The following is a 15,141-nucleotide window of genomic DNA, read 5'->3' on the forward strand; positions in this document are numbered from 1 at the left end:
GATCCCACGTATTATTCTTCTCGATTACTTGAATCTCTTCGTCTATAGCACGTTTCCACTTTTGGCTTTTTGCTGCGTCTTCATAACTTATTGGCTCGCAATCGGCAAGAAGGCAGAACAATGATAGATCCTCCATAGGCTGGGTTACCTCGTACAACTCCCTAATGCTCCTTGTGTGATGTTGTAGCCTACTTGATTCTCCTCCTGATGTTGGTGTCACTTCATTAGGTGTAGTGGTTGGAGTACGTGGAGAGTGCGGAGATGTTATACTAGAAGGTTCTTGAACTTCTAGATATTCTTCATTCCTTGCAGTACTTTCGAATGGATAAGGGAGAAAGTCGTAGTTCTCCTCTTCGGGAACATTCCAATCCCATGTTGCTTCTTCATCGAACACCACATCTCGACTTGAGATTACTTTACCGGTCTTGGGATTGTATAACTTGTAACCCTTCGAACTTGAGTCATAGCCCACGAATATGAGTTTCTCGCTTTTATCATCGAGCTTCGTCCTCTTCTGATCTGGCACATGAGCATATGCCACACTTCCGAACACTCGAAGGTGTGAGATGTCGGGCTTCTTTCCACTCCAAGCTTCAATGGGCATTTTGTTCTTGACGCTTCTAGTAGGCGAGCGATTTGCAAGATAGATCGCACAGTCTACTGCCTCAGCCCAAAATTCCTTAGGCATCCTTTTGCTCTTTAACATACTCCGGGCCATATCAAGAATGGTCCTATTCTTTCTTTCCGCAACACCATTTTGCTGAGGTGAATACGGAAGAGTTAGAGGGCGTCGTAAGCCATTGTTGTCGCAAAATTCCTTGAATTCCTTAGATGTGAATTCTCCTCCACGATCGGATCTCATCGCCTTTATGGTGAGACCACTTTGATTCTCCACAAATGCTTTAAACTTTTTGAACATTCCAAAAGCTTCCGACTTCTCTTTTAGAAAATAGACCCATGTCTTTCGACTAAAATCATCAATGAATAGAAGAAAATATCTATTTTTACCAAAAGACGGTGGGCTGATGGGTCCACACACATCCGTGTGAATAAGTTCTAGATGTTTCTTCGCTCTACTAGAAGCTTATGTTGGAAAACTGTTTCAGAAGTGCTTTCCTAGAAGGCATCCTTCACATATTTGATCCGGATGATTAATTGGAGGCAAACCCTTCACCATTCCTTTACTTGATAATAATTTTAAGCCTCCAAAATTTAAGTTCCCGTATCTCATGTGCCAAAGCCAAGAATTATCTTTGAAACATGCTTTTAAACATCTTGGAATGTCATGTTGAATATTTAGCATGAACATCCTATTCGTTGACATTGGCACCATAGCAATCAAACCTCCTTTTTGGTCTCTTCAAGAAAGGATACGATTTATCATGTGAATATCATAGCCTTTCTCTAAGAGTTGTCCAATACTCAGTATATTCCGTCTTCATATTGGGCACATAATACACGTTAGAGATAAATTAAAGCCTTCCATTTTTCAAGCGAATGAGAATCTTACCTTTGCCTTTAACCGGGACTTTAGAGGAATCTTCGAAGGTGATATTTCCACTAATTACCTCGTCTAACTCCACAAACATGTTTTTGTCACCGCACATATGGTTGCTTGCACCCGTGTCGAGAATTTTGATTCTCCGTTATCTTCACCTTTGCATGCTAGTAACAAAGTGTTTCTCACGACTTCGGTATCTTCTTGCACTAAATTTGCTCTTTCTTGCACGTAATTGTTTGACTTCTCGCATTCCGAAGCATAGTGGCCAAATTTATGACAATTATAGCATTTGGTTTGAGAATTGTCATACCTTGGCCTTCTACTTGTGTAGCCTCTCCCGCGACCTCTTGTCACGTGAAAATTTTGACTTCTTTCTTCATTTCTGTAAGAACTATAACCTCCACGTTTGATATATCCTTGTACTCGTCCTCGGCCACGTACTTGACCACGACCTCGTTGACTCGTTTGACGAGTCTTTTCACTTTTCTCTTCCTTGAAAGAGAGTCTTGCTTGTAAAACTTGCTCCAAAGGCTCTTTACTTTTCTTATTAAACCTCTCTTCATGGGCTTGTAGTGAACCCATGAGTTCATCGATAGTCATTGATTCTAGATCTTTAGATTCTTCGATGGCTACGACTATATAGTCGAATTTTGAATCTAATGATCTAAGAATTTTCTCAATGACCCTCACATCACTTAAAGTTTCACCATTCCTCTTTAATTGATTGACAACCGCCAAGACTCTTTTAAAATAATCAAAAATTGATTCCGAGTCTTTCTTATTTAAGGATTCGAACTCACCTCGTAGTGTTTGTAGTCGAACCTTTTTCACCTTATCAACTCCCTTTAAAGAATTCTCCAAGATCTCCCATGCTTTCTTGGCGGTGGTTGCACTTGCAATTTTCTCAAAAGCTCCATCATCTACACTTTGTTGGATGATGGAAAGAGCCTTTTGATCGTTGGTCTTCAATAACTTTTTCTCCTTACTGAGAGAACCTTTTTCTGTAGGTTCCTCATAGCATTCCTCCACAATCTCCCATAAGTCTTGTCCACCTAGGAAGGTCTTCATTTGGATGCTCCATCGATCATAATTATCCTTTGTGAGGCGAGGAAACGTGATGACATTGTTGGCCATCATCTTGTCGAACCTGGCTCTGATACCAATTTGTTAGAAATAGGAGGTTATGTATATTATTTGCGGAAGAGAGGATTGATGATTTAAAAGTTTGATTGATATTGAAAGCTTTTCTTTTATTGCTTATTGAATTGCTTTGTTGCTTGATTACAAATGAGGGGTGAAGCCCTCTATTTATACTACTCAATGGAGTAGTCTAGAATACTTCACAATCTACTAGCATCTAAATATTTCTTAGTATTATGATACTTCTAGACCTAGATATTTTATAAGATCATTCTACACACTTTCTACACACTTTGTCTACTACATTTTACAAGAAGTTTCTACATAATGGATTATGATCTTGATCCAAAAGACTTGATACTTGCAAGCCCAAATCCAAAACACAAAGCCCAAAATCAAGTTTATTTTCCAACAGCCCCCCTTAAACTTGATTTCGTTACTCCGAGCATATTCCGTAATCTCTGAAACGTCTCGTGTTTTAGAGGCTTTGTGAAAATATCAGCAACTTGGTCAAGTGACTTCGCGTACTTTATCTGCACCTCTTTATTTGTAACACACTCCCTTATGTAATGGTATTTTGTATCGATGTGTTTGCTTCGATCATGGAAGACTGGATTCTTTGCTAGAGCAATCGCAGACTTGTTATCCACATATATCTCTGTAGGTTCCTTTTGAAAAAACTTAAGCTTATTTAGTAACTTCCTGAGCCATATTGCATGACAAGTGCACGATGTTGCTGCTACAAACTCGGCTTCGCACGTTGACAGAGTCACAATGGGTTGCTTCTTCGAGCTCCATGTGAACGCCGTATCTCCCATATAGAACACGAAACCACTCGTACTCTTACGATCATCTATGTCTCCAGCCCAATCACTATCACTGTATCTAACTAGCTTGAAGTGCTCAGAAGGCGAATAAAACAGGCCATAGTCAATTGTACCTTTGATGTAGTGAAGTATCCTCTTGGCCGCCTTCAAGTGATTTATTGTAGGTGCTTCCATGTATCGACTTACTAGTCCAACTCCGTAGAGAATATCTGGCCTCGTGCAGGTTAGGTACCTCAGACTTCCAACCAAACTCTTGTATTGTGTTGGGTCCACCAAGTATCCTTCATCATCTTTTGACAATTTGAGATTGCAATCCACCGGTGTGTTCATTGACTTGCAGTCATTCATCTTAAACTTCTTGAGCACCTCATTCGCATAACCTTCTTGGGATATGAATATTCCTTCTTTGTTTTGTTTTACCTCGATCCCAAGATAGTAAGCCATAAGTCCAATGTCGGTCATGTCGAACTCCCGAACCATTGCTTTCTTGAACTCCTCAAACATTTTGGGATTACTACCGGTGAATATCAAGTCATCCACGTATATGCACACAATCATAACATCTCCATCATTGCTAACTTTGGTGTAGAGGGCATGCTCATGGGGGCATTTTGTAAAGTCATTCTGTTGGAAATACTTGCCTATCCTGCTATTCCATGCCCGAGGCGCTTGCTTCAACCCGTATAAGGCCTTTTTCAATTTTAGCACCTTATTCTCTTGGCCTTTCACGATGTATCCTAAAGGTTGTTCTATATAGACTTCTTCTTCTAAGTGTCCATTAATGAACGCGGATTTGACATCCATTTGATAAATCTTCCAATTATGTTGAGCCGCAAGTGAGATTATCAATCTTATAGTTTTTAGACGAGCGACGGGAGCAAATACCTCGTCATAGTCTATGCCGGCTCGTTGAATATATCCCTTCGCCACCAACCTTGCCTTATATCTTTCAACTTCACCTTTGGAATTCTTCTTGGCCTTGTACACCCATTTTACACCAATAGCCTTATGTCCCTTTGGTAGTGTGGCAAGATCCCACGTATTATTCTTCTCGATTCCTTGAATCTCTTCGTCTATAGCACGTTTCCACTTTTGGCTTTTTGCTGCGTCTTCATAACTTATTGGCTCACAATCGGCAAGAAGGCAGAACAATGATAGATCCTCCATAGGCTGGGTTACCTCGTACAACTCCCTAATGCTCCTTGTGTGATGTTGTAGCCTACTTGATTCTCCTCCTGATGTTGGTGTCACTTCATTAGGTGTAGTGGTTGGAGTACGTGGAGAGTGCGGAGATGTTGTACTAGAAGGTTCTTGAACTTCTAGATATTCTTCATTCCTTGCAGTACTTTCGAATGGATAAGGGAGAAAGTCGTAGTTCTCCTCTTCGGGAACATTCCAATCCCATGTTGCTTCTTCATCGAACACCACATCTCGACTTGAGATTATTTTACCGGTCTTGGGATTGTATAACTTGTAACCCTTCGAACTTGATTCATAGCCCACGAATATGAGTTTCTCGCTTTTATCATCGAGCTTCGTCCTCTTCTGATCTGGCACATGAGCATATGCCACACTTCTGAACACTCGAAGGTGTGAGATGCCGGGCTTCTTTCCACTCCAAGCTTCAATGGGCGTTTTGTTCTTGACGCTTCTAGTAGGAGAGCGATTTGCAAGATAGATCGCACAGTCTACTGCCTCAGCCCAAAATTCCTTAGGCATCCTTTTGCTCTTTAACATACTCAGGGCCATATCAAGAATGGTCCTATTCTTTCTTTCCGCAACACCATTTTGCTGAGGTGAATACGGAACAGTTAAAGGGCGTCGTAAGCCATTGTTGTCGCAAAATTCCTTGAATTCCTTAGATGTGAATTCTCCTCCACGATCGGATCTCATCGCCTTTATGGTGAGACCACTTTGATTCTCTACATATGCTTTAAACTTCTTGAACATTTCAAAAGCTTCCGACTTCTCTTTTAGAAAATAGACCCATGTCTTTCGACTAAAATCATCAATGAATAGAAGAAAATATCTATTTTTACCAAAAGACGGTGGGCTGATGGGTCCACACACATCCGTGTGAATAAGTTCTAGAGGTTTCTTCGCTCTACTAGAAGCTTCTGTTGGAAAACTGTTTCAGAAGTGCTTTCCTAGAAGGCATCCTTCACATATTTGATCCAGATGATTAATTGGAGGCAAACCCTTCACCATTCCTTTACTTGATAATAATTTTAAGCCTCCAAAATTTAAGTGCCCGTATCTCATGTGCCAAAGCCAAGAATTATCTTTGAAACATGCTTTTAAACATCTTGGAATGTCATGTTGAATATTTAGCATGAACATCCTATTCGTTGACATTGGCACCTTAGCAATCAAACCTACTTTTTGGTCTCTTAAAGAAAGGGTACGATTTATCATGTGAATATCATAGCCTTTCTCTAAGAGTTGTCCAAATACTCAGTATATTCGTATTCATATTGGGCACATAATACACGTTAGAGATAAATTGATGCCTTCCATTTTTCAAGCGGATGAGAATCTTACCTTTGCCTTTAACCGGGACTTTAGAGGAATCTCCGAAGTTGATATTTCCACTAATTACCTCATCTAACTCCACAAACATGTTTTTGTCACCGTACATATGGTTGCTTGCACCCGTGTCGAGATACCACAATTTTGATTTTCCGTTATCTTCACCTTTGCATGCTAGTAACAATGTGTTTTTCACGACTTCGGTATCTTCTTGCACTAAATTTGCTCTTTCTTGCACGTAATTGTTTGACTTCTCGCATTCCGAAGCATAGTGGCCAAATTTATGACAATTTTAGCATTTGGTTTGAGAATTGTCATACCTTGGCCTTCTACTTGTGTAGCCTCTCCCGCGACCTCTTGTCAGGTGAAAATTTTGACTTCTTTCTTCATTTCTGTAAGAACTATAACCTTCACGTTTGATATATCCTTGTACTCGTCCTCGGCCACGTACTTGACCACGACCTCGTTGACTCGTTTGACGAGTCTTTTCACTTTTCTCTTCCTTGAAAGAGAGTCTTGCTTGTAAAACTTGCTCCAAAGGCTCTTTACTTTTCTTATTAAACCTCTCTTCATGGGCTTGTAGTGAACCCATGAGTTCATCGATAGTCATTGATTCTAGATCATTAGATTCTTCGATGGCTACGACTATATAGTCGAATTTTGAATCTAATGATCTAAGAATTTTCTCAATGACCCTCACATCACTTAAAGTTTCACCATTCCTCTTTAATTGATTGACAACCGCCAAGACTCTTTTAAAATAATCAGAAATTGATTCCGAGTCTTTCTTATTTAAGGATTCGAACTCACCTCGTAGTGTTTGTAGTCGAACCTTTTTCACCTTATCAACTCCCTTAAAAGAATTCTCCAAGATCTCCCATGCTTTCTTGGCGGTGGTTGCACTTGCAATTTTCTCAAAAGCTCCATCATCTACACTTTGTTGGATGATGGAAAGAGCCTTTTGATCGTTGGTCTTCAATAACTTTTTCTCCTTACTGAGAGAACCTTTTTCTGTAGGTTCCTCATAGCATTCCTCCACAATCTCCCATAAGTCTTGTCCACCTAGGAAGGTCTTCATTTGGATGCTCCATCGATCATAATTATCCTTTGTGAGGCGAGGAAACGTGATGACATTGTTGGCCATCATCTTGTCGAACCTGGCTCTGATACCAATTTGTTAGAAATAGGAGGTTATGTATATTATTTGCGGAAGAGAGGATTGATGATTTAAAAGTTTGATTGATATTGAAAGCTTTTCTTTCATTGCTTATTGAATTGCTTTGTTGCTTGATTACAAATGAGGGGTGAAGCCCTCTATTTATACTACTCAATAGAGTAGTCTAGAATACTTCACAATCTACTAGCATCTAAATATTTCTTAGTATTATGATACTTCTAGACCTAGATATTTTATAAGATCATTCTACACACTTTCTACACACTTTGTCTACTACATTTTACAAGAAGTTTCTACATAATGGATTATGATCTTGATCCAAAAGACTTGATACTTGCAAGCCCAAATCCAAAACACATAGCCCAAAATCAAGTTTATCTTCCAACAGCCCCCCTTAAACTTGATTTCGTTACTCCGAGCATATTCCGTAATCTCTGAAACGTCTCGTGTTTTAGAGGCTTTGTGAAAATATCAGTAACTTGGTCAAGTGACTTCGCGTACTTTATCTGCACCTCTTTATTTGTAACACACTCCCTTATGTAATGGTATTTTGTATCGATGTATTTGCTTCGATCATGGAAGACTGGATTCTTTGCTAGAGCAATCGCAGACTTGTTATCCACATATATCTCTGTAGGTTCCTTTTCAAAAAACTTAAGCTTATTTAGTAACTTCCTGAGCCATATTGCATGACAAGTGCAAGATGTTGCTGCTACAAACTCGGCTTCGCACGTTGACAGAGTCACAATGAGTTGCTTCTTCGAGCTCCATGTGAACGCCGTATCTCCCATATAGAACACGAAACCACTCGTACTCTTACGATCATCTATGTCTCCAGCCCAATCACTATCACTGTATCCAACTAGCTTGAAGTGCTCAGAAGGCGAATAAAACAGGCCATAGTCAATCGTACCTTTGATGTAGCGAAGTATCCTCTTGGCCGCCTTCAAGTGATTTATTGTAGGTGCTTCCATGTATCGACTTACTAGTCCAACTCCGTAGAGAATATCTGGCCTCGTGCAGGTTAGGTACCTCAGACTTCCAACCAAACTCTTGTATTGTGTTGAGTCCACCAAGTATCCTTCATCATCTTTTGACAATTTGAGATTGCAATCCACCGGTATGTTCATTGACTTGCAGTCATTCATCTTAAACTTCTTGAGCACCTTATTCGCATAACCTTCTTGGGATATGAATATTCCTTCTTTCTTTTGTTTTACCTTGATCCCAAGATAGTAAGCCATAAGTCCAATGTCGGTCATCTCGAACTCCCGAACCATTGCTTTCTTGAACTCCTCAAACATTTTGGGATTACTACCGGTGAATATCAAGTCATCCACGTATATGCACACAATCATAACATCTCCATCATTGCTAACTTTGGTGTAGAGGGCATGCTCATGGGGGCATTTCGTAAAGTCATTCTGTTGGAAATACTTGTCTATCCTGCTATTCCATGCTCGAGGCGCTTACTTCAACCCGTATAAGGCCTTTTTCAATTTTAGCACCTTATTCTCTTGGCCTTTCACGATGTATCCCAAAGGTTGTTCTATATAGACTTCTTCTTCTAAGTGTCCATTAATGAACGCGGATTTGACATCCATTTGATAAATCTTCCAATTATGTTGAACGCAAGTGAGATTATCAATCTTATAGTTTCTAGACGAGCGACGGGAGCAAATACCTCGTTATAGTCTATGCCGGCTCGTTGAATATATCCCTTCGCCACCAACCTTGCCTTATATCTTTCAACTTCACCTTTGGAATTCTTCTTGGCCTTGTACACCCATTTTACACCAATAGCCTTATGTCCCTTTGGTAGTGTGGCAAGATCCCACGTATTATTCTTCTCGATTGCTTGAATCTCTTCGTCCATAGCACATTTCCACTTTTGGCTTTTTGCTGCGTCTTCATAACTTATTGGCTCACAATCGGCAAGATGGCAGAACAATGATAGATCCTCCATAGGCTGGGTTACCTCGTACAACTCCCTAATGCTCCTTATGTGATGTTGTAGCCTACTTGATTCTCCTCCTGATGTTGGTGTCACTTCATTAGGTGTAGTGGTTGGAGTACGTGGAGAGTGCGGAGATGTTGTACTAGAAGGTTCTTGAACTTCTAGATATTCTTCATTCCTTGCAGTACTTTCGAATGGATAAGGGAGAAAGTCGTAATTCTCCTCTTCGGGAACATTCCAATCCCATGTTGCTTCTTCATCGAACACCACATCTCGACTTGAGATTACTTTACCGGTCTTGGGATTGTATAACTTGTAACCCTTCGAACTTGAGTCATAGCCCACGAATATGAGTTTCTCGCTTTTATCATCGAGCTTCGTCCTATTCTGATCTAGCACATGAGCATATGCCACACTTCCGAACACTCGAAGGTGTGAGATGCCGAGCTTCCTTCCACTTCAAGCTTCAATGGGCATTTTATTCTTGACGCTTCTAGTGTGCGAGCGATTTGCATGATAGATCGCACAGTCTACTGCCTCAGCCCAAAATTCCTTAGGCATCCTTTTGCTCTTTAACATACTCCGGGCCATATCAAGAATGGTCTTATTCTTTCTTTCCGCAACACCATTTTGCTGAGGTGAATACGGAAGAGTTAGAGGGCGTCGTAAGCTATTGTTGTCGCAAAATTCCTTGAATTCCTTATATGTGAATTCTCCTCCACTATCGGATCTCGTCGCCTTTATGGTGAGACCACTTTGATTCTCCACAAATGCTGTAAACTTCTTGAACATTCCAATAGCTTCCAACTTCTCTTTTAGAAAATAGACCCATGTCTTTCGACTAAAATCATCAATGAATAGAAGAAAATATCTATTTTTACCAAAAGACGGTAGGCTGATGGGTCCACACACATCCGTGTGAATAAGTTCTAGAGGTTTCTTCGCTATACTAGAAGCTTCTGTTGGAAAACTGTTTCGGAAGTGCTTTCCTAGAAGGCATCCTTCACATATTTGATCCGGATGATTAATTGGAGGCAAACCCTTCACCATTCCTTTACTTGATAATAATTTTAAGCCTTCAAAATTTAAGTACCCGTATCTCATGTGCCAAAGCCAAGAATTATCTTTGAAACATGCTTTTAAACATCTTGAAATGTCATGTTGAATATTTATCATGAACATCCTATTCATTTACATTGGCACCTTAGCAATCAAACCTCCAATACTCATAGCCTTTCTCTAATAGTTATCCAATACTCAGTATATTCGTCTTCATATTGGGCACATAATACACGTTAGAGATAAATTGATGCCTTCCATTTTTCAAGCGGATGAGAATCTTACCTTTGCCTTTAACCGGGACTTTAGAAGAATCTCCGAAGGTGATATTTCCACTAATTACCTCGTCTAACTCCACAAACATGTTTTTGTCACCGCACATATGGTTGCTTGCACCCGTGTCGAGATACCACAATTTTGATTCTTCGTTATCTTCACCTTTGCATGCTAGTAACAAAGTATTTTTCACGACTTCGGTATCTTCTTGCACTAAATTTGCTCTTTCTTGCACGTAATTGGTTGACTTCTCGCATTCCGAAGCATAATGGCCAAATTTATGACAATTATAGCATTTGGTTTGAGAATTGTCATACCTTGGCCTTCTACTTGTGTAGCCTCTCCCGCGACCTCTTGTCGGGTGAAAATTTTGACTTCTTTCTTCATTTCTGTAAGAACTATAACCTCCACGTTTGATATATCCTTGTACTCGTCCTCGGCCACGTACTTGACCACGACCTCGTTGACTCGTTTGACGAGTCTTTTCACTGTTCTCTTCCTTGAAAGAGAGTCTTGCTTGTAAAGCTTGCTCCAAAGGCTCTTTACTTTTCTTATTAAACCTCTCTTCATGGGCTTGTAGTGAACCCATGTGTTCATCGATAGTCATTGATTCTAGATCTTTAGATTCTTCGATGGCTACGACTATATAGTCGAATTTTGAATCTAATGATCTAAGAATTTTATCAATGACCCTCACATCACTTAAAGTTTCACCATTCCTCTTTAATTGATTGACAACCGCCAAGACTCTTGTAAAATAATCAGAAATTGATTCTGAGTCTTTCTTATTTAAGGATTCGAACTCACCTCGTAATGTTTGTAGTCGAACATTTTTCACCTTATCAACTCCCTTAAAAGAATTCTCCAAGATCTCCCATGCTTTCTTGGCGGTGGTTGCACTTGCAATTTTCTCAAAAGCTCCATCATCTACACTTTGTTGGATGATGGAAAGAGCCTTTTGATCGTTGGTCTTCTATAAGTTTTTCTCCTTGCTGAGAGAACCTTTTTCTGTAGGTTCCTCATAGCATTCCTCCACAATCTCCCATAAGTCTTGTCCACCTAGGAAGGTCTTCATTTGGATGCTCCATCGATCATAATTATCCTTTGTGAGGCGAGAAAACGTGATGACATTGTTGGCCATCTTCTTGTCGAACCTGGCTCTGATACCAATTTGTTAGAAATAGGAGGTTATGTATATTATTTGCGGAAGAGAGGATTGATGATTTAAAAGTTTGATTGATATTTAAAGCTTTTTCTTTCATTGCTTATTGAATTGCTTTGTTGCTTGATTACAAATGAGGGGTGAAGCCCTCTATTTATACTACTCAATGGAGTAGTCTAGAATACTTCACAATCTACTAGCATTTAAATATTTCTTAGTATTATGATACTTCTAGACCTAGATATTTTATAAGATCATTCTACACACTTTGTCTACTACATTTTACAAGAAGTTTCTACATAATGGATTATGATCTTGATCCAAAAGACTTGATACTTGCAAGCCCAAATCCAAAACACATAGCCCAAAATCAAGTTTATTTTTCAACAAAAATAGGTGGCTTGGTGTTACCTTCTTTTTTTTTTTTTTTTTTTTTTTTTTTTTTTTTTTAACCAAAAATGGGTATATTGAGTAGTAACATGTGATGTTTAGTAGGTATAAGTTTGAAGAGGGTTTTTATAAATAACTGTAATTGCTTTTCTGCATTTTTTTTTTTTTCTTTTGCTTTTCACATATGCTAACTGATATCACTACTGGTGGTTCAAGTCAATGGTAAAGCATAAGCCTTAACACGTCCATTGAACCAAAAAGTCGTTAACAGTAAATACAAACACGATCGCAATATCCTAAATCTCGGTAGAATCTGGTCACACCTAAAGCAATGAAAAAAATAAAAACCCATCAACATACTAAACACAAATAGTAAAATAAAATAAAGTAACAAATATTTAAACAATGGGAATAATAGAATGGTACCAAAATCAACATACCTTCAGCATCTATCGTATCAACACACGACTAACACAAACACTTTCTACAACATCCACATAATAAAAATTTAAAAATGCCTTTAAAAAAAATAAAAATTTAAAAATATCAACATAAATAAAATTAATGTTATACTATAAACAATAATAATGTGATAATAATACTCCGTAGAAGATTACCACTTATTAAAATATCAGCTTGATCAAGTACAATAGTAGCGACAGATGATGAACTTATGTGACCATGTCTTTTTTTTTTTTTTTTTTTTTTTTTTTTTTTGCATAACTATACCTAAATAAAAATATTACAACTATACCATCAATGTGTTGTGGAATGTGTGAAAAAGAGAGAGTAGATTAAGTAATTAACATCTACCTTCGGGTTCAACAACTACAGGAACCTTATTATAATCGAAGCTCCAGACTAACTAAGTACATGCAAAAATGTAGAAAGAATGATTTGATTGATTAAATAGGTAATTGCAGTTAACATCAAATATTCATTAAAATACTCACAAGTCACAACTCAAGAGTAACCAAGGATGATAAAACTCCAAATATCATAAAACAATTTAATAGATTAAATACCCTGCAGATATCCAAATCCAATACTAAACAAAGATTGTTATTATAAAAATAAAGATAACACTTGATGTTGCAAATTAGGAATAATACCTAAGTCTTTCAGAGAAAGTGTCACCGAAGTGCCATTTGACAAAGTAATATAATTCAATCACCATTACAGGGGAGATAAAACTTCAACCAAGATGCAGAAAAAATGACAAAACCTTTTTATCATAGAGCAATCAATCAACCTACCACAACATTGATCGACAAATGGCATGCCACCTACAAAAAATAACGAACAAATGACAATCAAAAATCTTTCTTAAAATTATGAATATGAATGTAAAAAAAAAAAAAAAAAAAAAAAAAAAAAAAACAAAGACACCAGAATCAGAAGAAAAATTATACAAGATATCCACCAAAATCCTATTTGCATAACTGCATACTTTCATAAGAATCCCATGTAGAAGTTTAAAAAAAAAGGCTCAAACTTTTTATGAAGTTATTAACCAATTCTAATAAAAAAATAAAATAAAAAATACCTCACGTATGATTGACCCGAATGGAGATTAAAACATCAGATCGTAAACAGCCTCTGTAGATGCAAACAGCCTCTGTAGATGCATAATCGAACCGATAATATGGATGATGATTTGATAATTAAACGCTGAGACCGGATCAAATGTGATGATAACCTGATTGTTTTTCTTCAAGATGATTAAACGCTCAGCATGTGGAAAGGATGGACTCTAACCCTCAAGTGGAAAGCATAATTTCCTGCCCATTTGGTCATGTGCTTGTTGCAAGCAATACACGCAGCCGCAAGTGCCTCACTCAACACATTTTCCTTTTCCCAACTAACCAAATGGACACAAAAGGGGCACTCATCAACTCCCTTCTTCTTCATGCCAACATCATAGATCCTAATCTTGGGATCAGGAACACCTCGGCAGCATCGAGATGTTGGGTACGGCATGTTCGTGATCTGACGATAACACCTAGCTGGTCCTGCATGACTTTATAAAGTATGTTATTTGTCAGCGTCCTAATTTGAATGTCTTTATGAAATCAAAACAACATACACATTCTAAATTCTAGATATATAAGCTCTGTGTACATCTCTTTTTAAATTAACTTGAAATAAGAAGTTTTAACAATCCTATGATTAAACCAACACATACTTCTAATTTTTTTGTTAATTGTAGGAGAAGTGAGGAAGCAAGGTGTGCCAACAGCTTCAAATGACATATATGGATGAAAGAAAACTTTAACAATTATAATTCACAAACATATATGTAAATGGATCACAAAAAAACTTATTGAAGTATCAAAAATTCGTTTTTAATAATATGGGGTCATTTAAAACTTGTTATTCATATAACAAATAAGAATCAGAAACACAATTATAATTCAGTAAAATAAATGACATCTAAACCTAATATATCTAAACACATAAAAAAAGTGAACAACTGAGATTACCTGTTGACGATTAAAAGTTTAAAACCATAACCTCCAGCTTGCAGTATTGTGTATTATCATTACTATATCACAAAAGATCAAGCCACCCCTAATTCTAATTTTTAGCTCCGCCTCTGCACCCACACATTGAACATAGATTTTAAGGAATCTCAGAAACGTTTTGAAATATGCAAGAGCAGGAGCAGCGGTGGATTATAAAGGGAGGGGTGTGCCAAGGCCCTCCCAAAAACTTAATTTGTTACCATAATTTTATACTCCATATAATAATTAGGTTTTTACCATAAAATTTGTATAGTAGGGATTAAAAATTTTATATATGGGCCCTTCTGATACTTTAAGAAACGACTTTGGCCCTCATGGTAGTTTCGTTCAATATCTGCCACTGTGCAGGAGATCAGTGGCGGAACTTGAATCTTATTACCTGGTGGACGAGATTGTCAATTCATGAAATGTTAACAAAGAAAATCACTATATAAGTAAAACATTAGATAAGAAATAAAAATAAAATTTAAACTGATAAATACAAAAGGTGTACTTTATATATGAAAGTAACATCATCATCAGTTAGCACTTCACGATTAGCATCTCAAAAGAACCAAAAGAACCAAAAAACAACTGATTAAAGAACAAAGTACAAAGA

At 37.9% G+C, this 15,141-nt stretch overlaps 1 protein-coding gene across 1 annotated transcript; it reads right to left on the reverse strand.

Moving 5' to 3' along the window:
- Window positions 1-3,042: 3,042 nt before the first annotated feature.
- On the reverse strand, window positions 3,043-4,272 carry LOC139859663 (uncharacterized mitochondrial protein AtMg00810-like). Its single transcript, XM_071848442.1, has one exon. It carries the CDS (start codon window positions 4,270-4,272, stop codon window positions 3,043-3,045), a length of 1,230 nt encoding a protein of 409 aa, XP_071704543.1.
- Between the last annotated feature and the right edge of the window lie 10,869 nt (window positions 4,273-15,141).

The sequence above is a fragment of the Rutidosis leptorrhynchoides genome, chromosome 7 (assembly GCF_046630445.1).
Source record: "Rutidosis leptorrhynchoides isolate AG116_Rl617_1_P2 chromosome 7, CSIRO_AGI_Rlap_v1, whole genome shotgun sequence".
Taxonomy (NCBI): Eukaryota; Viridiplantae; Streptophyta; class Magnoliopsida; order Asterales; family Asteraceae; genus Rutidosis; species Rutidosis leptorrhynchoides.